Genomic DNA, 24,737 nt, shown 5'->3' with positions numbered 1-24,737 from the left:
TGAAAACATTTTCATTATGTTACAATTGCATGAAAATTTCACAAAGCAATTAATCCAGGACAGTTTCCCTTTTAATTTTTTTTTATTTAGTCACTTGAGGAAGACTTCTTTCTTGAATTGGAATCAAGTTATGTCTAAGTGGACTTTATTATTATTTATTAATCCTTTAATGTACACAGTATTTAACATATAGCGCGTATCTCTTGTGTAATGAATTGGATTTGATTTCCAGTAATGCACAAACATCACTGAAGAAACTATTTGATCACATCTGTATTTGTGTCTCGGCAGTTTTGTGGAATGTATAGCTACTATAATGTCCAAGTGGTTTTAGTACTGATTACTCTTCCTGCACTATCCACTACATTTGATATGTGATAAAGAATTGTTCCTAATGTACTTTGATGAATTAATGTCATGTCTCAAGCTGGCCACCAGTGGGAGTCAGAAAACAACATGAGACTTTTGCACTCATAGTGATCAGTTTACTACATGATCACCTTGTTACTCATTTAGTGCTTGCTCCTGTTTCTTGTTTGTTTTCCTATTTAAATCTTTGGTTGGACTTTTGTTGTTGTAGTTGTTGTTGTTCAGTCTGTCTGCTGTTCAGTTTTTGTTGTGCAATAACCTTTCTGTGAAATTCTAATCTTTGAACAAACATCTGAGTCCTGTAATTTTTAGTGCATTGGCTAGTAATTGTCCCTCTTTTTCAGACAAGTATTTTTTTGCTTGTTGTCACTTCATTTTGCCTGATTCTAATATACTTTACACTCTGAAATCTCTACCCCTGCCCCCTTGCCAATTTTTGGCTTTGAGTTTGAACTTCATTAACTGGGTTCACAACAGCGCTGAGAATTCTTTAGGCTATTTTTCTGAAGCTTTGTGATGATATGTAACGGTAGCCTGCAAGTAGAGTGCTACGCAGTGAGTATACTTCACTGCCCCCCATTACCTTAAGAGGCGTACTATTGACTGACACTAGTGCCCATGGGTTTTAGCCTCCTTGCTAACATGCCCACCTCCCATCACAAAGGTCGCCGGTTCTAGCCTTGTGGTAAACACAAGACAGAGCGGGTAACAGATGCAACAATGAAGATCGCTATACACCCCCCTCCAGCCCAGCTGCTAACCAGTGCACCAACAATCTAACAGAGAAACAAAACGTGTAAACTAAAGCCATACAAAGTCCAGTTACTACAACATAACCAAACAGGGGTAATAAGAGAAATTAATCCAAATAGAATCAGCACCAGCAGATGGGCTAGATACACAGTATTGCGAAAACACCACACAAAATAAAGTTTTGCAAACAGAACAGAACACAGAAACATTACAAAATCAAAGCAATGAATGAAACAAACGAAACAAACAAACAAAAAGGGGGAAAAAAAACGATAAATAAGTGATAAAAATAGCACGTAAAAAAGCAAAATGTGTAAATCACTGGGATCTGTAAAGAGGAATCAAACAGGAATTAAATAGCCCAATATCAAAACATGGTGCCACAAGGCAATTAGTACACCATTGACCAGAATATTGTTAAAAAAAAATAGTTACCTGTCTTCAGAATGATGTTCCTCATCTGTTATGCTAACATGCTAACATGCAACACTAAAGAACAATGGGAGCATTTTCACCACAGAATTGCACTGAAAAGCACCTTAGCACCTAAGCACCTTAGAAACATGGCATACCTCAGAAGTACAGACTCTTACCATGCCGTTCAGCATTGTATGTCACTCATCACCTCCAAGGCAGGGGTGTCCCTCTTTATCTTCAAGAACCTCTTGAGGACTCACCTTTTCCGAGAGCACCTCCTCCACTAACAACTAACACATCCAAGACCTTAACACGCCTTACTCGCACCTACTATGTACCTACTCTCCTGCCTCTGTCTTGAAAGAAAACTCACACTTAGTACTTGCACTTTAAACAGACGTAACATTAGTACCTAGTCATCGGTCTCTCTCTACACTGGAGCTTGAACTGTTTCCCCAGTTGGAAGTCGATTTGGAAGTTGATCAGTTTGACTATTTATGAAACAGTATCAATTAAGCCAAACAAACAGGAATGACTGAGCAAAACTTCAACATTAGATGCTAAAATGTAGGCGATTACCAAACATCTGGGACATGAAACATTTGTTGCCTGATGTTAAAAATAAACAAACAAATAAATAAATACACAAATAAATAACTGGATAAAAGGCCAGGCCTACATGGCATCAAATCTAGCCTATCGACTACCAGGAAGCATTTTATTTCTCCTTTTTTTCATTGTGGCAAAGTCCTCTGCTGCTGAATTGAAATCAGACATGTCCAATGTACCTTTGCAGCCGGGCTTCAAACCAAAACTTTCTTTTTTTTTTTTTTTTTTTTTTCCTTTTCTTTTTTTTTTTTTTTAGTTGGTTCATTCCGAGCAGAATTGGTATTTTAAGGTTTCCGGTTTTGCGTTCCACCTTAAAGTTATCATTCCTGAACCGCTCAGAACCAAGTGAAAGGCTGAAAGGCCATGGAGGGCTGTGTGACATGACAAATGTGCAAATGTTATTGTATGCAGAAAAATATTTTAATTTGTTGTTTAAAAAAAATGAAAGAACGAAAAAATAACGTCATTAACAGGTTATCATTATCTCAAATAAATGTTTCTGCTCAGAACATTGAAAAATTTAAAGTTTTTGGTTTTTGTTTTTGTTTTTGTTCCTAGCGAATATTGATTTTTTTGTGGTTTTCATTTTCATTCCTTGAACTGGTTTGAAGCCTTGCCTTGCAGCTAGCAATGTGCATAAGCTGTGTCACTCTCTCCTCTTCCAGACGACTTCGCAGTGCCGTCTTAATTCAATTCTTTCAAGTAAGAGCATGATTACCGGACATTTTGACTGGCAAGTTTTTAATTGATTGTTTGTTTGTTTGTTTGGTAAATTTTACCTGGCAAAAACCGACCAACAGTAACCCCTAGCTCTCTCACAACCAGTCAGTGGCAAATAGGATCTACATTGACATCTGGATTCTAGGTCAAAATTTCAGTAATGTTTACCTAGGTGACTTGATTCTGACAAAAGAGTGTAACATAAAACAATAGGATAATCGAGACCTAGGCAGATCACACTGTTTAGAAAATGTGTCAGGAGTATACCTGGAATATACAGATGTTACATCATAGTTGCTAACACATGGAGTTCAATTTATGTATAGATTGTGCTCTTCTGAGAACTGCAACCAGCGGTACTAAGTAATGTTTTGGCCAACTTCTGTTGATGGTTGACACGTTACATATATGGGTGTGACTTTTTGATAGCGCATGTGTACTTTCATATTAAGTCCAAAGTACAAATCTATATCAAGGATTGTGCCAATACGAGAGAGTGAGCAGTTTCAAGAGTACCCCTTCTAAAAACAAGGGCCAGAAAATAGGACCATTGAATTGATTCATTATCATAAACACAGAAGAGCAGGAGAAAATCTGAAAGATTTTTTTTTTGCTTTTTTTACCTCGTCATTATGGCCTCAGGCTTGTTTCACCAGATCCAGTGTCCTATATGTTTGAATGATTTCACCGATCCTGTGAGTCTACCATGCGATCACTCTTTTTGCCGAAGGTGCATCACCATAGACATGGAGATTAACTCCGATGCCTGCCGGTGTCCAGAGTGTAGAAGCACCTTCACCCGAAGAGAGATGAGAGATAACCGGCTCCTGAGGAATATTGTCGAAGCTGCTCGAAGACATCTTGAGGAACACGAAACCCTGAGAAAAAGAGTCGATAGAACAGCTCCACCGCCTGTGACTCAGAACAACAGTCCATCTGACCTAATGTGCCCTAAACACGATGACGAAAAGCTCAAACTGTTTTGCGAGACGGATCTAAAGTTGGTCTGTTTTATCTGTAGAGAGGAAGATCAGCACCAGGGGCACAAGTTTAAACCCTTAAAGGACGCAGCAGAGATTAAGAGGGTAAAGTCGTAAATTTTTAAACAAATGATCCTGACAAGTAACATAGTGCATAACAGTTAGATTATATCTGTGAGAGTGGAATACAGATTACACTGAATTAGGCTTTCTCTACTTGGTGCGGTAAAGTTTGCGTATATGGCCCGCAGGAAAAAAAAAAGTGTGAACATGTCGAACCTGTCGTTGACCCCAGCACTTTTCGAAACGAACCGACGCCCACGAGTGAAGTGTTTGTCATAATTATTTGATTTATGTCACAGTGCAGACTGTATTTCCACCGTTCGGTTTTTCCTTAACTTTAAAAAAGAAAAATGGAAAGACGGTTAAATCAATAATTATATTTTCTGAAACTGACAGACAGAGACAAAAGAAGCACGAGACATGTTACTTGAGGAGGATCAAGCTCTGACTGATCTGATTCAGAAACAGCGTGAAGAAATCAGGATGACTAAGGCGAGAGAATAAATCGTTCTATTTCTGTACAGTAACTATGAAATCCTAACCAATAAAGCCAGCAAGCTTTGTCCTACTGTTCATGAAAAATAATATCATTCACTGTTTCAACGTACAGGAGAGGTCCAAAGTCCTCTCAGCTCAGATCTCTGCTCAGTTTGAGGAGATGCATCAGTTCCTGAGAGAGAAGGAAGAGGAGCTGAAGAGGAGATTAGAGAAGGAGGAGAGGGAATTAGTGGATGGGATGGAGGACACCGTTGGTAGAATAGAGGAACTCCTATCAGATGGAAGGGAGGAACAGGGCGTTTTACTTTCAGCCTTGGAAATAGACCGATGTGACAAATTACTTGTGGTGAGGTCACTTTAACTTTCTCTCCAAGCGCTCTGTGTATTTTCATCATTGTACTTTTTCATCTTACCTCCTTGCCTCTTTCTATCAATCTCTTTCTGTTTATCTCTCTGTCATTCTGTCAGTGGTGGAGTGAAGATGGACAATCACTCGTTGAGGGAATCCAATGTGAGAGACTGTAAGGACTTTATGTAAAGGCTACTGGAATTTATGAACATAAATGTATTTATTTAAACAAAATATGTCCCGAAAATATTACACAGTATTTATATCAATACATCTTCCTTTTGCAGCCCAAAGGCAGAAAGTCTTGTTTCACTTTCTGAAAACCTCTCTCTGGGACCATATGAGTCTTATTTACAGTTCTTTGTTTGGAAGGAGATGCTGGGAATCATTAAACCAGGTGAGCAAGGGTGTCTGTACTTTTCGTCCAAGGGTGTCATTGAGATTTACTTTAGTAATTCATCATTTTTTCATTGCCACATTTTCAACTTTGTACATAAGTTCAATTTCAGTCAGATTTTGTAAAGATGGCACTTACTCCAATATTCAGTGAAACATGACCATTTTTAATTTCCATTTTACAGTTCCTCATCGTCATATCCTGGAGGACAAAAATGACCCTTATTTAAAGGTCTTCCCAAGTGGACGTGCTGTTCAGCGGACAACCAAAAAGGGTGTGTTTGGTACCAAGAAGGGTGAGACATCTTTTGCCTTCATTAAGGAGTCTTTTACACATGGACAGCATTACTGGGAGGTGGAGGTTGGAGAGAAGTCATCATGGGCTGTAGGCGTGACAGATCATGACAAACTCAATACAGCTCTTGTCTTCACTTCCGATGAGGGCTATTGTATAGGCAAGGATGATGATGATGATGATGATGACGATGAAGTGGTTATGATAGATATCAGAGACAAGCCCAGAAAGATAGGTGTGTACATGGATTGTGACAGAAATAAAGTTTTGTTTTATAATGCAGACAACATGTCACTCATTGGCAAGGCAGAATGTAATTTAAAAATGCCTCATTCACTGTGTCTCTCTCCTGGAATGTATCAGGACGGGAGTAACAGCGATCCCCTTACCATATGCTGGTATTAATTCACATCTTTTGCTGGTAGACAGCTGACACCAAGAACTAACTTTGTCAAAACACTGAAAGGATGCTATAGTGATGAATAAATATTTGCAAAGTCACATTCACAGAAAAATTTAAGTAAGCAATTAATCCAGGATGGTTTCCCTTTTTAAGGTTTTTTTTTTTTTTTTTCATTTGGTAACAGGTGTGGGTCATTTAGCTTCATTCACTGGAAGACATCTTCTTTCTTGTCTTCTTGTCTTGTCATCTTATGTCAACTTGTCCTTGTACACTGTGCGCCTTTTAATGTACATTACATTTCACATATAGCATGCAAATATCTCTTGTGTAATCAATTGGATTTGATTTCCAGTAACGCACAAATGTCACTGAGGACACCATTTGAGGAGAACTGTATTTTGTGTCTTGGCAACTTTGCGAAATTTATTACTACAATGATGTCCAAGTGATTACTCTTCCTGCACTATCCACTACATTTGACGTGTGATAAAGAATTGTTCCTAATGTACTTTGATGAATTAATGTCATGTCTCAAGCCGGCCACCGGTGGGAGTCATAAAACAACATGAGACTTATGCACTCATAGTGGTCAGTTTAACTTGATCACCTTGTTACTTATTTATTGCTTGCACCTGTTTCTTGTTTGTTTCCCTATTTAAATCTCTACTTGAACTTCTCTGTTGTTTTTGTTGTTGTTCAGTCTATCTGTTGTTCAGTTTTTGTTGTGCAATAACCTTTCTGTGAAATTCTAATCTTTGAACCCACATCTGCATCATGTAATTTTTAATGTGTTGGCTAGTTATTGTCCCTCTTTTTCAGAGAGAAGTATTTTTTTGTGTGTGTTATGGCTTCATTTTGCCTGATTTGTAATATACTCTATGTTCTGAAATATTTACTTCTGCGTCCTTGCCAGTTTTTGGCTTTGAGTTTGAGCTTCTTCAACTGGGTTCTTCAATTCTAAAGTAACATTTTGTAAGCATATATTTATATAACATTTTGCGATTAGCTCAAAAAAAAAAAAAAAAAAAATTCAACAAACAAGTAAAAAAAATAACAAACAGGAAAACAGAAAATAAGGTGATATTGAAATTTCTATTAAAACTAAAATTAAAACTAAATCTCAAAAGACTCAGTTTTAAAAGAGATCTCAGAGAAAACACAGACTTGGCCTCTCTTTTTTCCTCAGGTAAATGTTTACACATTCGTGGACCTTTGATCACAAAGGTGTGGTCTGTTTCACATGACAGTTTAGACTTTCGCATAGTCACTGATCTTTTTTACACTTAAACAGGAACTCATTTGCAGACGACCCGATATCAGGCCGGATGCTTTCAATAACGTCCCTCAGTTATTTAGTGGAAATAAGATCCAAAGAGTAGGCAGAGTATTTTTGATAAACAATAATCCCTATAATCTGAATAAATGTGAATGAATTCATATGTACCTCAAAGTTTTGTGAATGTGTCTCATCATATATCTCTATTTTCTAGTTCTCCTCTTCTTCTTCTTCTTCTTCTTCTTCTTCTTCTTCTTCATTTTTACCAATACTATTCATCAGGTTCAAAGCATTCAGTTTCACTCAGTATGATCTCAAGATTTGCAACATACAGCACAAATGCACTATATATAACATGCAAATCTCTATTCTCTATGCAATATTCTCTCTATCTCTCTCTCTCTCCCTTCTCTCTCTCTCTGTGTGTGTGTATACATATATATTCATATGAAACTGAAAACATGCCTAGGAAAAGTGCCAGGTGCCCTGCTAAGTGAAGAACTTGTGGAGGTTGTCTCCATCTAGTGGCTAATTACCAGCATTTCACAACTGTCATAATCCTGCTGAGATATTTTCACACAAATGACTAGATACAGATCCAGTGACTCTGCCCTACGAGCATTCTTTCTGTTGACAATGTACAACTGCTCACATGCAAACCAACCATAGTCCAGCCCTCTGTCCGGAGTGCAGACGGCCGTTCAAGGAGAAGGAGAAGGAGAAGGATCAAATACAGTTATTGGTAGCTGTAAAAATCTCAAAACAGCTGATGAATTCATATATAAACTTGTTTCCAATGTCCTAATCACTTATAAGTTTATCAGGAAGAAAATTCAGAATGCAGGAGTTCTTTACAGTGTAGCTTATATGTGTTTGCATAAGTAACATATGTTTATGTGAGTTTTATATGTTTCATTTGCATTTTTTCGATTATTCATTCATTTTCAAAGCCACTTATACTTATTAAGTTCACGGGGTGCTGGAGCCTATCCCAGCGCTCACTGGGTGAAAGACGGGGAAATACCCTGGACAGGCCACCAGTCCATCACAGTCATTTGCATTTTTTTTTTTTTATTTTATTTTTTTTTTTTTTCAATTTACAATTCATCTCTATATCTGGCTTGTTGTCTTGTTTTGGGAGATTTATTTCTCTATTTTCATAGACTTAGCTGGGCTATGCTGGATAAAAAAATCAATCTGAGATTGAAATAATTAATATGAATATAAACAAAGGCAGAAAGAGCTGCCAATCATCATTCAGAAACAGTATGTTTCTTGCACTGTGGATAGAATATGAATCATAAAATGCCCCTCTGTGGCAAGTGGTGACAAAAAAAGTCAGCTGTTTTGTTTCAGACAGTGAATGGTATGTCTTGTTACGTGTTCTTTCACGTCTAGCTCTCATTACAATCATATCAGTCTGGACATGTGAGGCTAACCCATGCTTCACTTTTAATGCATGAAACCAGACACCAGTGTGTGTTATCGCACTGTGACATGCGAAGTACAGCAAAATTACAGACAGAGTCTGGAAGAAAGCATTTAAAACCGCCCACATCTACAGCACAGCCTCACTGATAATGAATACTGACAAACAGGGAGAGACTGGAGGGATTCTGATCAACACACGATTCACAACTTACATATTATAATCAATAAAACTATTATTCTCTGTCCTTTCCAAACCCAGAAATAGGGCTCAAAGGATCAGTTTGAGAGAGCATGTTTTATGACTAAGTGCAAGATTCTTCTAACTTGACTTTCAACTTTTACCTAACTTACCCTTTTCTAATGCTCTCAGTAGAAGAATTTATAAACAAAGGTTTAGATGACTCATAGATGAGATTTCCTGTTTGGTTAGTTTTTGTGCCAGTGGTCAGAGGGCTGTTGACACAATAGGCCAAACAAAACCGAGAGTAAGCTTCAATTCAAAGGCTATGCGAAGAAGTTAACCCAGGGATAATCAGAGGGAAAAAAAAAATATTATTATTAGTAGTAGTAGTACAAGCAGCAGAGTGAAGGCTGTATATCACTGCATTTACATTAGGGTTTCGACATATATTAGAATGAGTTCATCCGCGGATCTTCGTGACGACCTTACATGTCCTGAGCATGAGGAGAAGCTGAAATTATTTTGTGAAACGGATCAGATGCTGGTTTGTGTTATCTGTAGAGATGGCATTAAACACCACGATCACACATTCAGACCTGTCAATGAGGCGGCCCAGATCAACAAGGTAGTATGCCTTCAATATTCAGTTTTTTAAACAAGGGGTAAGAACATTAATAACTAAAATTATCACTATTTACCGATCGGTACGGTGCCCGAGTTTATGCTAATAAATAATCACGCTCACCCACTTAAGAGAAAGAAAGTCATCATATTCAAACGACACGTGTCATAGATCATATAGATCAAAATGTTGATTTTAGAATTGAATTGCGAACCCTTTCTGGCACTGCAAATGTATGTTTGTTTACAGCTAAGTTTTAAGCAATATCAAGCAATCAGAGAAAGTTTTATTCTATTATTCATAAATGTCAGGAACATACCACCATACCAAACCTAATCCCAAAATTAGTAATGGCATTAATGGTTATTATATGACAACAATGTTCTATATTAGCTTACACGTTAGAGTTACGTTGTAGGTGATATTAGCAAGGCAGCAACAGTTGCCCTACAGTTGATCATGTCGGGGCATCAATTCTGATTTACAACTACATTCGACATTTTGTGACGAATTGAGAGAGACCAGATGCCAGTGCAGTCAAACATTTTAATCCAAATCGCAGTCCAAACACAAAGTCAGAGTGGAGAGAAAGCCAGAGAGTTTGATTCAGTGCGGTTGGTAGTTGAGTAGTTAATAAAGAATGTGTATGTCAGATGCACTTTATGAAATGTCTGAAATGTGCCACTTCCCGTCCGATCACCTTGTAAAGTGTGAATAAAGCAGAGAAGGTTATAAAAAAATTGCTTAAGAGTTTTTATTTCAGATTCATTCAATCATTTTCTAAGCCACTTATCCTAATTAGGGTCGCGGGGGGTGCTGGCGCCCATCCCAGCATTCACTGGACGAAAGGTGGGAAACACCCTGGAAGAGTAGCCAGTCCATCACAAACTGCAGATTCAGAGTTCAGTAGTGATTTTGAAGATGCAGTGAGTCCTCCGTGCGAGCAAGCGTTCTGTCATAAGTTTATTACCGCTCGAAAGTGAGTATCAAGCAGTTCAACAGGACCTCAGAGGTGATCTCTCAATGGACATTACGGGTACAAGAGAGCATCTTTAAAAACCCAAAAGAGCAGTTTGTGCTGCGCACCTCAAACTGCTCTGTGAGACAGACTGCAGGTTAGTTTGACTAATCTGCAAGTGTGACCGGTGGGGTGGGAGGGCAACGGGTATACTGACAACACCTCTTCGGGAATTTCGCCCCAAGAGACTCTTACACCTAATCCCTTAGCAAACAGCAAGTATTGCACTGGTCTTTTTATTGTAAAACAAGAGCTGAGACGTGGTGTAATAAGGGTAAAGTTTATTTAAATTTGCTGCAATGGAAGAGAAACTGCCAGAGAGGGTTAATGTACGAGAAACAGGATTTTATTTAAATACCAAAGAGTTTAATTTACTATTTAATAAGACCAAAAGACGGGTTTAACTGAGGTATTTCCGCACCTACCAACTGACACTATGGTTTAGAACAGCACAAGGCCAAGGAGCGAAAGAACAGGAGAATGCGGAAGGCTGACTGCAGAGGGAACCACTGGGGGCTTACCTAGCTCAAGAGAAGAGTACTTACTGTAAGGGTAGCAAGCAGGTACAGTACCGTGGAGTGAGCTCACTCCCTGACACCTTAAGAGTCATGCTAGAAACTGAGGTTAGCACCCACGGGTGTTAGCCTCTTTGCTAGCACACCCGACTCCCATGCCCGCGGCTGCGTGATCGAGTCCAGTGTGGGATTGTTTCTGTCTGTCAAAACAATGCAGTTAACATTGGTGCCATGACCCGGATGAGAGTGAGGTTTAGGGGGGTGAGTGTAGGGGTGGGCAGCAGGTACAGTGCTGTGCATTGAGTAAACCTCACTCTCCGACACCTTCAGAGGTGTGCTAGTGACCGACGCTAGTATCCATCGGTTTTAACCTCCTTGCTAGCGCACCCAACTCCCATGCCCGAGGTTACATGATCGAGTCTGGTGTGGGAATGTGTTTGTCCGTGAGACCAACACAGGCAACATTACCACCACCACACATGATCGTGAACATGCATGCGCTCACACAAATATATGGCACACACTGCAGAAGAGCTGCAATAGGAGATTAGGTGCAAGAAAATCACATCAATTAAACTTGCAGTGCCAAGAGTTAATAACAGGAAACCCCATTTGTATTCGATGGCTATACTCACCCACTTAAAAGCCACAGTAAACCACGGACACTGCAAGAAGTCACTGAAATCCTCAGCAGAGACTCAGGCAGCCCAGTTGCCAAACACAAGACACACACACACAGTATACTCTATCATAACACATATCTTCTGTTCATGTACTAGCTGTGGAGATGCAATATAAGCTAATATAATGAAACTGTCTTGTGTGAACCGTTCTCTCCTCTAGGGAGTGCTGAAAGAGGCTTTGAGCTTTTTATCTGAAGAAAACCAGCAACTGAGTGACATGATCCTGAAACAGGATGCTTAGATCACAAGAACCGAAGTGAGTTAAAGGTTCACGTTCATAATCATCGTTGTGCTCCCTAGCCACTTAGCCACAATTTGATCCCTCACAAAAGAATTACTGAATGCCTGAACCCCCCCCCCTCTCTCTCTCTCTCTCTCTCTCTCTCTCTCCCTCTCTCTCTCTCTCCCTGTATCTCTGAAAGCAGGCAAAATCAAAACTGCTCTCAGCCCAGATCTCCACTAATTCTGAAAAGATGCATCAATTCCTAAAAGAGAAGGAGAGAGAGATGAGGAAACAGCTGGAGGAAGAAGAGAAGAATGCAGTAGAAGCCATGCTAAGAAAAAAGAAGACAATAGAGGCATTACTGAATGAAGGAAAAGAGCAGCAGAATATTTTAGGGCTCAGTCTGAACTTCAGCCTGACCAGTTTCTACAAGTAAGATTATTATCCTGATGCCTATGCTAATTTTTGGTCTTTTTTTCCCTCCTTATTACACTGTGTATGCAGCATTACTCTGTAAAATGCATATGGTTCACAGTGGTGGAGTGAAAAGGGGTTTGCAGAAATTGAGAGAATGAAACTCCAGGATAATAATGGTGATAAAGATACCCAAACGAGTGACCCAGCCGCTCAGTGAGTATCCCCTGTTGTTACAGACATGCAAAATCTACATTAGTCTTAGGCTTCCAACCAGCTTGTGTTGTTTTATTTCCTCTCATTAAATTATCCTACAGTAAACTACCCCTAGTTTGTGCCAGTTGGCTGTTTGTGGTCCTTTAAGTGATCTCATCTAGTCTGTGGCCGGAAGTACCATTCAGAATGCCTGTCTTTACCACATAATTATTGAAAGAAGCATTGGATTTAACTTTGCAAATTTTGCAGTAGGTACAGATCAAGGGTTAAAGGTATATTCATCATCCCAGATCACCTCACTTTTGGACCTTCAAGCACTATCCCAAGAAGGAAAATGTTTCTCTCTGGCAGCGTCTACTTTACGACCAGTCCGAGAAAGTATGTCTGAGCTTTACAGATAAGAGCATCCAGATTGTCGGACCCATGGGTGATGAAATATCAATAGACATTCAAGTGCAACCCCGGAGAATAGGGGTTTACCTGGACTGTGAGAGACGTCAGGTTTCATTCTGTAATGCAGACACCATGACTCTCATTCACACTGCATGGTGTGGAGACATTTAAATACATCCACATTTGAAGAAAAGGTACATGATGGTGGCCTTGTATTGACCTTACATAACTTCTTGCTTACAATTACATTAAAGAAGGCATATCTGAACCACACAGCTATCCAACAATGTTAGATTACATGTTGTAGGTGATATTAGTGAGGTAGAACTAGTTAACACATTTTATGTTTCTCAGGGTAAGGCTGGATTGTACTCCTCCAGCTCCAGCTCTAACTGTGAAAAAGTGCCCTCTAACTACTCAAATATGTAAAGTCTGACTCTCAATTTTTTTTATATATATATATGACTAAAGGTTTTACTGTTGTGCACAGGACTAGTGTTTTAAAAAGCTCATGCAGTTATTAGTAGGATGGAGTGACTAAACTTTTTTTGTTATTTTAAATGTCATGTTAAAGTAAACTTATAGACAAAATATTTACATTCAGTACATTTCTGTGGGACACTAGTATTTAACATAATGACAATTCCATATTCTATCCATTTTAGGTTGTTATTCCACCATCTTATTTTCATTTTCAGCAAAAGCTAAGGGAAGTTCTTTCGTTCAAAAACTACAAATGCTACAGATTAGGTTATGTGAAATACTCGATTAAAGGTTACTTTGTTTGGTTTTGTCTTTTTTTGTGTGGAGCAGCATTATGTAAATAAACATTAATAATGTTTGAGGAATACTTCAACAACATTATGATGATAATAAAAAAGTTGTTTACTCCAGTGCATTTTCATTCTTTCACATTAACGAAACTATGTGGGAGTGTCATGTCCCTCATGGGGCTCAGAGTCGTAAGGGTCTGATAAAAGATTGAAAAGTGAAAGCACATTCTCACACAAAGACTCTGGAGATGCTACAGAAACTATTTCAGTCTGGACTGACTGACTTCAGGGGAAGATTATAGGATCTGAGGACAGATTGAAATACAGTCTACAATAATATTCTAATTGTAGAATTTAACAGAATATAGCATGGCTACTATGGATGCTCAGCTGTCTTTGCAAATCAAGTGTTCAGTGTGTTTGGGGGACTTTACAGATCCAGTGACTCTACCTTGCGAGCATTCTTTCTGTCGACAATGTATAACTGTTCACATGCAAACCAGCCGTGGTGTGGCCGTCTGTCCAGAGTGCAGACGGCCATTCACAGAGGAGGATCTACGCACCAGTCGACTGCTTAGAAATATAACTGAGGCCATGAGGAAACATCTTACTGTTCAAAAATCTGAAGCTAATTCAGAGGATGTGGCAATTTCTTTGAGGGTACAAGAAGTTCTGAATGAGTTGATGTGTCCAGAACACAATGAGAAGCTGAGGTTGTTCTGTGAAACAGATCAAGTTTTGATATGTGTGATTTGTCGGGATGGAGAGAAACATCGGGGACACATTTTCAAACCTGCAAATGAAGCAGCCCCAATCAAAAAGGTACAACTCTCACAATTAAATAACCTTGCAAGTCAAGTAAAAAAAGGGGAGTAAAAAAGAAAAGAGCACCATAAATAACGTTAGTCTTGTTTTTCAGCTTTGATTTGAAATTATGACTTGGCATTATTACTGTAATACAAAACAAATTTGTTTAGACCAGTTTCCAAAATGTATTATGGAATTTGACTTGCAAAAGAGCTCAAACTGGTTTTTATATTTGTGTTGTAGGATTCTGTCCGAGATGCACTTGATTTCTTGTCACGTGATAACAGAGAGCTAGTTGTCTTGACGCAACGTCAGAGTGATGAGATTGATAAGACTAAGGTGAGGATTGCTTTTTTTTATGAACTCTCTCATTCACAATGAATAGTCAGATTGCTCTTAAAAAGTGATAGTTAGTCTCACTGACTGCATTTTGTATTCTCACGCAACTGTGAATTCAACATGCAAAGGCTTGCACAGACATTCAGAATGCTCACAACACACTCAGTAGCTGCAGATCCTTTTTTATGAAGCCACTTGAGGGTGAATAGACCAAAGACATAGTTATCAAACCTTCTTGTCTCCTCATTTCATTATTTATTCTTCCAAAGTGGGAAGAATGCTCATGGGATTTTTATTGGTGAAGGAAATGAAAATGGAAGCTTCTTTTGTCCATATTGTCTTTATGTTATAATATGTATAAAATATATAAATAATGCAGACAAAAGCATTTAAATACCTGCAATCGAAAAACAAGATTAGGATATAGACAAGATAAGAGTAGAATACCTCAAAGAGTTGAAATACATCATGCAACATGCAATGCCACCACCATGCAACATGCAATTAGCTAGCTATTCACATTGTCAGAAAAAAACAATGAGGCTTTATTTGTGATTATAGCTATGTCAGCAGCGTATAGTATAGGATTAGAATGTTATGACATTTCCAAATGTGCACATGTGTATTAAATGAGGCATATATAGAGAGAGAGGCTTTATGTAATATAAGTTGAATTAATAGTGGATTCCATTGAGATCCAAATTCAGCATATATTGTGTATTTAATTGCTGGTCCAAACAGATTATGACTCCAAGTTATGGAATTTTCCTTTTCATTTACATTTCAGGAGAAGTCAGGATTAATTGCAACACAAATCTCCTCCCAGTTTGAAGAGATGTATCAGTTTCTTAGAAAGAGAAAGGAGGAGGTGGAAAAACTAGTGAAGAGTGAAGAGAAGAAAGCTCTGGAAATCATGCAGAAAAAACAATGTCTGATTCAGAGACGGATGATGGCGGGAACAGAGCTGGAAGTTCTTATACAGTCTGCAGTGGACATTCCTGAACCTGACAAATTTTTGCAGGTTATATCTATAGATATTGTTTACTTTATTCTCAGTTAGACTAATAACTACTTCTACCGGTGTATTAAACTCGTATATCACCATAGCCCTGCATATAAGTGCAGGGTATACTTTGCTTTATTGGAGTGACTGGAAAATTACTCATAGTAGGAATGTCATGGTGAGGAAATAGCAATATCTGGTTAAAAATCAGAGTAAATACCTTGATCAACATCAATCCCTGAAGAAAAAAAAAAAAAAAAAAAAAAAAAATATATATATATATATATATATATATATATATATATATTTTTTTTTTTTTTTTTTTTTTTTTTTTTTTTTGTCTCTCTCTTTTTCTCTGCAGTGGTGGAGTGAAAAGGGATATTTTGTTACAGAGGGAATGAAACAAAGGGAAATTGGAGAAAATGCATCACAAAACATCAAGTAAGTTCCCAAACACTGTCATAGACACATACAGAAATTGCGATAGAGTTAGCATCCGTGATGAACATCAATATACTCAGTGAAAAAATGTGATAATAGGTTGTTGTTGTTTCAGGTATCACTCTTACGGGGAAGGCCTTTATGTGATCCCTGATACCCTCTTCTTTGGACCCTATGAGACTCACCTGCAGTTCTTTGTGTGGAAGGAGATGCTGAGATCCATCAAACCACGTAGGTGAAAGCAGGAACATGTTAAGACTCTCTTATTCAGTATAAGAGGCTGAAAGTTATCTAATAAAGAAGACATTCACAAACACATTGTAAAGAAAGAATACTTAGAAAATAATCTGTTTTGTAATGTATTGTCCATTTTTGGTTTTTACAGTACCATGTCATGATACCATTAAGGATCAAAATGACAGGTGTTTGCAGGTATCACCAGATAGACGAAGTGTCCGGAGGACAGCCAAGACAGGGTTGCGGGCCTCTAAGAGGAATCACATGCCTTTTGTCAGCATTAGTCAATCTTTTCATACTGGGCAACACTACTGGGAGGTGGAAGTTGGTGAGAAGTTAGATTGGGGTGTGGGTGTTGGTGTGACAGAGAATGACAGTGAAATTCCAGATACAGTTCTAATTCTCTGTCATAAGAAAGGCTACCATATCAGCCAGAACCAACCAATCAAAGATATTGTAGAAATCAGAGACAAACCCAGAAAGATAGGAGTATATCTAGACTGTGAGAGAAATTGGGTCTCGTTTTATAATGCTGATAATATGACTCTCATTTCTGCTTTGGAATGTCAATTTAATTCATCTCATTCACTCTGTATCTCTCCTGGACTCTATCTGGGGGGTAAGAACAGTGGTCCACTCTCACTGTGTTTTTATTGAACTCACTTCCACATTAGCACTTAACCTGTATTCATTTCATTGCATTAAGATTATAATTCAGAATGCATATTATATATTTGTGTAGGTTCAAAGCTATTTCAAATGCAATTGTTGGTAAGCATACAAATCTCAAAACTGTTGATGAAGTCATATATAAATTTGTTTCAGATGTCCTAATCACTTATAACTTTATCAGTAAGAAAATTCAGAATTTCACAGTTCTTCACTGTGTGGGTTATATGTGTTCCATAAATATCATATGTTTATGTGTGTCAGTTGTGTTTCATTTGCACGTTGAATAGTGTAAGATATTTTGTTTTTGTTGTTATATATTTGCACAGGTCTAAAGCTTATTCAGTTAATATTTGCGGTAACCATACAAATCTCAAAACTGTTGATGAATTCAAATGTAAACTTGTAAACTTTTCATACCCTTATAACTTTGTCGGTAAGAAAATTCAGAATATATTGGTTCTTCACAGTGTAGCTTATATTTGTTTGCATAAGTAACATGATTGTTTAGACTATTTTTGTTTCATTTGCATGTTGAGTAGTGTTATACACTGTGTTATTTTTTAACTATAAATAAATATTGCTAAAGATCTTAAGAACATATGTAGTAAATAAAATCATTTACAATTCAGCTTTACATCTGAATTTTGTTCTGTTTTTGGAAATGTTTACTTTTATTTTCAGTGAATTACCAGGCTCTCTAAATAATTGCTATAAACATATTGAAACAAATAAAGAGCTGTTTGGAATGTTTAAATCTTTAATGCCCTTCCACTGTAATTGCTTGACAAAACAAGCCAACTGTCTTGTTTCAGACACTGAATGGAATGATCTGTTGCATGTTCTCTCATGTCTAGCTCTCTTTGACAGCCGTAACAGTCTGGGTGTGCGAGGCTAACTCTTGCGTCCCTTAACGCATGAAACCTGACACCAGTGCTTGTTTTCGCACTGTGACGTGTGTAGTACTGCCAAATGTCAGATAGACCCTGAATGAGCAGTGTTTCCTTAAAACTGTCCAATCGCCCTATGCAACCACCTAGGTTGCCTATGCCTAGAAATGCCCCTGCATATTACAAGTTACGTATTGTTTTCAGTTATGCCAATTGTTCTCTGAACTTTATTCTTATTCTTATTCAATATGTAACCTCTCGTTCCCCACCGACGCTACTCTAACAGGAATCACAAACGGGATGGACCGGGTTCACAGCTCTTGTTTTATTAACTGGCAAATAAACAGTATTCGGTTGTCAGTTTACAGTATTATAATACAACTCGTCTAAGGCTCCGCACTCGCCACCAGTACAATGAATAGGGACGAGATATCGTTCACATATTACATAGTAACAGGTTTTGATCGTGTTTTCTTTTGTTTGTTTTTTTGTTTGTTTTTTGTTTTAATTTGTTACAAAACACAGTTACACGTTTTGTTAAAATCCATTATGTCTAACAGATAACACAAATAACATTCAGAATATAGTAGCCACTTAGTTAACTAAAAATACATTTAAACACAATACATTTTAACGTACCTGGCAAATAAACAGTATTTGGTTGTCCATTTACAGTATTACAATACAACTCGTCTCCAGCTCCTGTGCATAAAAATGGAATACCATCATTAATTAAATAATTCAAAGCATTTTTAATATGACAATGGCCGGAGCTTGTGTTTTAACCTACCGCACTCACCACCAGTACAAAGAATAGGGACGAGATGTGGCGTAACCAATGACCTTGACAACTAACGGTTACCAACTGACGCGAGGAGAGGGGCATCCGAATTCAAAGAGATTAAAAAAAAATATCATGAGAACACTTGGAAAGGGATATTCGGGGGAATGAGAATCTAACATTTTGACGAACTTCATTTGAACAGGTTAAAACTGCTCTTGCTACATATACCACTGAAATTCATCCCATTATGTATTCAGATATGGCTGCTCATAAACAAGACACAGTACTCAAAGACAAGGTTTTTTTTTGTTTGTTTTGTTTTTTTTTTTTTCACGAGGTGTCCTTCTTAACCTCAGAGATATAGCTCAAAGGACCAGTTTGAAGGAGAGCGTTTATCACTTTCATTCATCAAATGCGCTTAAGACACGAGCTTCTAAATTAAGCCTTAGAAGACTCATAGACTAGATTTCCTGTTTGGTCAGTTTTTGTACCAGCACTGGGATTGGTGCTACAACAGACCGAACAAAACCGAAAGTAAGCTTCCAGACAAAGGTTATGCAACGAAGCTAATCCAGCGACATTCAGGCTTCATCGAAGACAAAATCTGTAGCAGATTTTTTTTTTCTTTTAAAAACAGCTCGGTAAAGGCTGTATCTCACTGTACTTACATAAAGGTTTTCACATACTTTAGAATGAGTGCATCTGCGGATCTTCGTGACGAATTGATATGTCCCGAACATGAGGAAAGACTGAGACTGTTTTGCGAAACGGATCAGAAGCTGGCCTGCGTTATCTGTAGAGATGGCATTAAACATCGCAATCACACATTCAGACCTATCAAGGAGGCAGCCCAGATCTACAAGGTTGTATGACTTATATTAAACAATATTCCGTTTCTAAAACAAGGGGTAAAAACATGAACAACTTAAGAATTAAGTTTTCAGTATTTACCGATCACTATGTTGCCCGGATTTATGCTACAAATAATCATTCGAATCAATTTAGGAGAAAGAACGCCATCATACTCAAACAAAATATGTCATATACATCATATTCTTTTTAAAATGTTGTTTTCAGAATTGATTTATGAAGCCTTTCTCATACTGCAGACGTACATGTTTGCTTTCAGTTAAATATTAAGCGGCATTTGTTTGCGTTCTCTCCAGAACATTTTATGAGTGGTATATGCCATTTGTATAACTGAACTTTGTAACATTGTGTCATAGGGCCATCTGATGGAGGCCTTGAGTTTTCTGGCAAAAGAGAACAGGGATCTAGGTGACTTGGCTACACGTCAGGCTACTGCGACAACAGAAACTGAGGTAAGAAAAAAAAAAAAAGAAAGAAAAACTATAGTTACTCAAATCTATGTCAGGGAATTTGAAAAGAAAGGAAAAGTTTCCAACCAGTTCGGTTTTGCACTCGCGTGACCTTTCATATTCAAATATAACTTTCGTGATGCATTCCAGAGTCTTGGAAGACAACACCATAGAATCAGAGCCAAGTTACAGGGGAATTAGTTTTTCTTGCTGTTGTCTCAGTGGTTAAACAACAGGCAAAGCCATGTTATCGTATGCTACTTTTGAATGAGCGTATTGTGAAAAATATGTTTTGTAGGCTTTTTTCATAAGTGCAGTCGAGCACAAAAGGGCAGCAATTTAATAATAAAACTATGATGTTTATTCAGAGTAATGCTGAGTTAGGGGAACACTTTACAACACATATACGGCTGATTCAGAAGTAATTATTTTTTTACCCAGTGATGCAAGTGATCGTATTTGATTACAGTGCATTATCATGTTTCTCTCTTCCTATGCACTGTGTAGGACAGATCAAAAGTTCTCTCAGACCAGATCTCTGCTCAGTTTGAAGAGATGTATAACTTTCTGAAGAAAAGGGAGAGAGAACTGAAGGAACAGCTGGCAAATGAAGAGAAGCACCTTGTGAATCCCATGGTGAGAAATCATTCCTCTATCGAGAACAGGTGGTTGGACGGAAGAGAAGTGGAAGTTCTTCTTCAGTCTGCCCTGGATATTCCAGAACCGGACCATTTTCTGAAGGTTTGTCTAGATTTGCGTTTTTGTAATCAAAACAAGCCGGTTTAGTTACGTAACCAGCGTTCAGCTGCTGTGCTCAGCGACGCTGTATGAATGCAGGTTATTGTTGCAGGTTTGTGGGCGGTGGGATGGTGATAGTCATCCCTGCTTGTCATTCGTATGGTTTTCATTTGTTTGCTGAGTTAGAGATAGTGTAGGGGAGATACTTCCTGGAACGACTTGCCGTATTTACTTTAACCAGTGTGACAGTCATGAACGGGACTGATGGGTGGATGTCGTTTTTTCTGTCTCTACAGTGGTGGAGTGAGAAAGGCTACTCTGTAACAAAGAGAATGAAGGCGGGACAAACAACGTAAAGTACACTACCAACACTAATGAGAACCAAATACGACAATTATTGTCAAACCATTCAAACATAATGAAATTCAAATAACGGTCCATAAAAAAAATAAAATAAAATAAACTTCACTGTTACGTCACTGTTGTTTGTTTGTTTGTTTGTTTGTTTCTTTCTTTCTTTCTTTCTTTCTTTCTTTCTTTCTTTGTCTTTAACTTAGGTACAAGTCAAAGGTGAAAGATGTAAAAGTGATTCCTCACTCTCTGTTCCTTGGACCACTGGAGACTCACCTGCAGTTCTTTGTCTGGAAGGAGATGCTGAGTTGCATCAAACCAGGTAAGAAAATTCTGGGGATTTGAATAGAATCCGCAGCCCAAAGTAAATGTGCCCGGAACAGATCCTACATCATGTCACTCCGTGTTCCTGTTTTGCAGTTCCTGAAACACTAACCATTAAAGACTCAGGCGACTCCTACCTGAAGGTGTCTCCAGGTGGCGCCCGTGTGCGACAGGCAGACAGGCAGACCAGCCAGTACAAATCCTACAACCCTGGGGTCGTTACCAAAGACACCTTTCAAAGGGGTCAGCATTACTGGGACGTGGAGGTGGGAGAGAAGTTAGACTGGAGCATCGGTGTTACGGCAGACACAGACCCCAAAAAAAAGGATCCAAAAAAGCAGATCACTCTCCACCTTAAACATGAGAAAGGCTACATCCTCAGCCATGAAGACAAGGAGATTCCCATCACGATGAACCCACTGGTGAAACCCCGAAAGATCGGGCTGTACTTAGATTGTGACAGACGCAGGGTTTCCTTCTACAATGCAGACAACATGACTCTCATTCAAGCATGTAACTTCAGCTCCATTCCACCCTATTCTATCAGCCTGTGTCCCGGGCTATATCTGGACGGCAAGAACAATGACCCACTGACCGTATGTTGGTACGGATCTGCTAGACGCTAGCGCCGATCGCTAATGTACATCCAACCTCATGCATTCATCTGTGGACTACCGCTAGGTGTTGTATCTGATTAGCAGTCCAGGGACAGAACAGATTTAGCTGTCTGGATGTCGTTGTGCTCTAACAGATTACTAGTTTTAATATGCATACCTTTAGTTTGATTTTACTTTTCATTCGTACGTATGGGTGTGCCTTTCGCGAAGATGTGATTATTTTGGTTGTATTAAGTCATCACAGAAATAATCTGAAGGAAGTGCCATTGGTTTAATACATCATCCACTGATAAAGTTTTTGTTTGTTGGTTTGCTTGTTTGTTTGTATTTTCCAAACTCAGCCCATTGATAGTCCCAGACAAGTCACTACTGGTCATTTTGCAGAGGCAATTCCATGTAGTACGAAATATACACGTCTCTAAATCTCTTATATATATGCAAATGTAATCTGTCAGCTGAGATATTTCTATTTAAAATATCAATTTTAGTTTCATTTGTCATACGAAGTGTTCTGTTATCTGATATCAAAGTACTGAATTTACTGTGTTCACAATATGTAAATGGTGGCTGGAACTTGGTGTATAAATAAGTAGTTTAAAAGAAACATTTGTCTTCTCTTATAGATTTATATTTATGCAATGTGTGTGAGATCCCATGTCAGATTTGTTAAAAAGTATTTGATAGGAAGACCACTCTTTTGGTCTTTTATTTGCTAGACTCTAGTGATTAAACACTAGATGTAGGATTTTAGTTTGACTTTTTGTGCAACACAGCTTCGTGTTTTCATTTATGCAGCCTGTAGGGGGCAGTGTTCACACAGGGAAAGCACAGAGGAGTATGTGGTAATCAGAAGCCAAACAAACACATGTAACTGGATGTTCCGTTTGTCAGTCCTTAAGACTTGTATTCAACTATGTGAAAGCAATAACTTCATTATTATGCTCCATCCTGACTCAAAATTAGATCTCTGCAGAAAATCAAGGGTTTACCTTGTTAGACTATTCATAAATGAGTAGTAGTACAGCCTAATAAAAAAGAATATAATCTCTATAACAGATACAGCTACTCCTGATCACTTGATCTATGAGTTTATCGACCTGCAAATTTAATCCACCCCTCCAGTTTCAGTCCTCAGACTTAATGCTGGCTTTGAGTGGGGTTGCTAACTTTGACACAAATGCTCATGAGCACACCACCCCCACACATACATACAGAGAGGGGAGGAGAAGGAGAGAGAGAGAGAGAGAGAGAGAGAGAGAGAGAGACACAGAGAGATAAACAGCAGAAGCAGCAGTGGGACAGAACTGAATAATTTTTGCATTTTTTTTGCATTCCACTCTTTCACTCTTCATAACACAAGTCCTCATACCAACTCATACCAGGGCTGTACTACGAAGCGAGGTAATTGGCTTATCCAGGTAACTTTTGGTTAAGTTAACTCAGAGTATGTAGTAATAGAGGAGCTCTATGGCTTTGTTTTGCTAGGAGAATGAAGCCATAGGTCTCTTCTATTAGGAGCTTTACTACTCACTCTGAGTTAACTTACCCAAAATTTACCTTTACCTCGCTTCGTAGTACAGCCCTCTGCTCCATTACTCTTACTGTTTACACCATGACTGTTCTCACTGTTGCCACCTGCATTTTAAAATTATTACACTACATTGACTGTATATTTGACCTTGTTTCATCCTTCTATGTATTGTACAACTATCTATTCTTTTATTGTATTTATTATCTATTCTACCTATTCTAATATGCAAAGCTGAGTTGGCTCTGAGTCCAAGAATTTCATTATTACTGATAGTGATGTCGACATTGTTATCTAGTACACGACAATAAACTTGAAACTTGAGTCTTCTTTTTCATGTCACCAGGGTTTTCAAATAAAAAACTTTAACAGTGAATTTCAATCACTCAGTATTAGTGTTCTGTGTTTCATGGCACTGAGACCTTGCAGTATCTAAGAAACTGTCTAGTGTTTTTTTATTTGTTTGTTTGTTTGTTTGTTTGTTTTTACCTCTGTTAAGAACCAGATTAATACAATACATTCTCTTTACACTGAACTCATTTTACCTAACTCTGTTAATAAACTATACAGTATCTGGATTTGACTCTTTAAAGGAACTGTCATGGTCTGAGGGAAGTTCTAGATACTTGTGCAGATTTGCTTGGTTTTATTTGAATTGAACAGGATGAAGAAAAGACTTCTGGGAACTTACTGGTTTCATGACACATTGTGTGGAATTGCATTGTGTTGTGTTGTAAGTCAAAGAAGGGAAAACTAGGGGGTATTTATATAGAACAGAACGAGTTTAGACAAACCAAAAACAGCTGAAACTAATGATATAATTAACAAGGGGAAGCAAAGGAAGCCAGGGGGTAACACAAAAATGACCTGCAGAGGGGGAGAGAGAGAGAACCAGGACTGATTGTAACCTTAAAAACATAAAATGCAACATTAAAATAAATCAAACATTCATTGTATTTTTTTTAATTCTGTTTATGCTCATACATGATGGAAGCTTGATAACTGTGGTATGTTTTGAAAAGGTTGACCTTGACAGATAGGCTTTGTTTTGCCACAAAAATGTTTTATATGTTAAAAAGACACTAAATTGACT

General features: G+C 38.1%; 3 protein-coding genes across 3 annotated transcripts; all 3 read left to right on the top strand.

Moving 5' to 3' along the window:
• The first annotated feature begins 3,500 nt into the window (after positions 1 to 3,500).
• LOC115821711 (E3 ubiquitin-protein ligase TRIM62-like) lies at positions 3,501 to 5,854 on the top strand. Its single transcript, XM_030785514.1, has 6 exons — positions 3,501 to 3,953; positions 4,308 to 4,403; positions 4,522 to 4,755; positions 4,878 to 4,930; positions 5,046 to 5,155; positions 5,340 to 5,854. Exons 1-6 carry the CDS (start codon positions 3,501 to 3,503, stop codon positions 5,852 to 5,854), a joined length of 1,461 nt encoding a protein of 486 aa, XP_030641374.1.
• Positions 5,855 to 13,975: 8,121 nt separating this feature from the next.
• Positions 13,976 to 16,426, top strand: LOC115821710 (E3 ubiquitin-protein ligase TRIM17-like). The gene is made up of 5 exons (XM_030785513.1): positions 13,976 to 14,419; positions 14,648 to 14,743; positions 15,531 to 15,764; positions 16,108 to 16,187; positions 16,303 to 16,426. Exons 1-5 carry the CDS (start codon positions 13,976 to 13,978, stop codon positions 16,424 to 16,426), a joined length of 978 nt encoding a protein of 325 aa, XP_030641373.1.
• Positions 16,427 to 19,288: 2,862 nt separating this feature from the next.
• On the top strand, positions 19,289 to 22,806 carry LOC115821052 (zinc-binding protein A33). The gene is made up of 6 exons (XM_030784802.1): positions 19,289 to 19,630; positions 19,994 to 20,089; positions 20,594 to 20,827; positions 21,121 to 21,176; positions 21,382 to 21,497; positions 21,596 to 22,806. The coding sequence occupies exons 1-6, from the start codon at positions 19,460 to 19,462 to the stop codon at positions 22,123 to 22,125; spliced, it is 1,203 nt and encodes a 400-aa protein (XP_030640662.1). The 5' UTR covers positions 19,289 to 19,459; the 3' UTR covers positions 22,126 to 22,806.
• Positions 22,807 to 24,737: the final 1,931 nt, after the last annotated feature.

This window comes from Chanos chanos, chromosome 9 (genome assembly GCF_902362185.1).
Source record: "Chanos chanos chromosome 9, fChaCha1.1, whole genome shotgun sequence".
Taxonomy (NCBI): Eukaryota; Metazoa; Chordata; class Actinopteri; order Gonorynchiformes; family Chanidae; genus Chanos; species Chanos chanos.
The sequence above is the reverse complement of the archived record's forward strand: the minus strand, read 5'-3'. Positions and strand labels throughout refer to the sequence as shown.

Bases quoted from the DNA above. Each gene is read 5' to 3' on its own strand.
- LOC115821711 (XM_030785514.1), top strand. From the start codon at position 3,501: ATGGCCTCAGGCTTGTTTCACCAGATCCAGTGTCCTATATGTTTGAAT. The intron at 4,931-5,045 runs GTAAGGACTTTA...TTCCTTTTGCAG, and splicing joins GGAATCCAATGTGAGAGACT to CCCAAAGGCAGAAAGTCTTG. The intron at 5,156-5,339 runs GTGAGCAAGGGT...TCCATTTTACAG, and splicing joins GCTGGGAATCATTAAACCAG to TTCCTCATCGTCATATCCTG.
- LOC115821710 (XM_030785513.1), top strand. From the start codon at position 13,976: ATGGATGCTCAGCTGTCTTTGCAAATCAAGTGTTCAGTGTGTTTGGGG. The intron at 14,744-15,530 runs GTGAGGATTGCT...TTTACATTTCAG, and splicing joins ATGAGATTGATAAGACTAAG to GAGAAGTCAGGATTAATTGC. The intron at 15,765-16,107 runs GTTATATCTATA...TTTTCTCTGCAG, and splicing joins AACCTGACAAATTTTTGCAG to TGGTGGAGTGAAAAGGGATA.
- LOC115821052 (XM_030784802.1), top strand. From the start codon at position 19,460: ATGAGTGCATCTGCGGATCTTCGTGACGAATTGATATGTCCCGAACAT. The intron at 20,090-20,593 runs GTAAGAAAAAAA...TGCACTGTGTAG, and splicing joins CTGCGACAACAGAAACTGAG to GACAGATCAAAAGTTCTCTC. The intron at 21,177-21,381 runs GTAAAGTACACT...TCTTTAACTTAG, and splicing joins ATGAAGGCGGGACAAACAAC to GTACAAGTCAAAGGTGAAAG.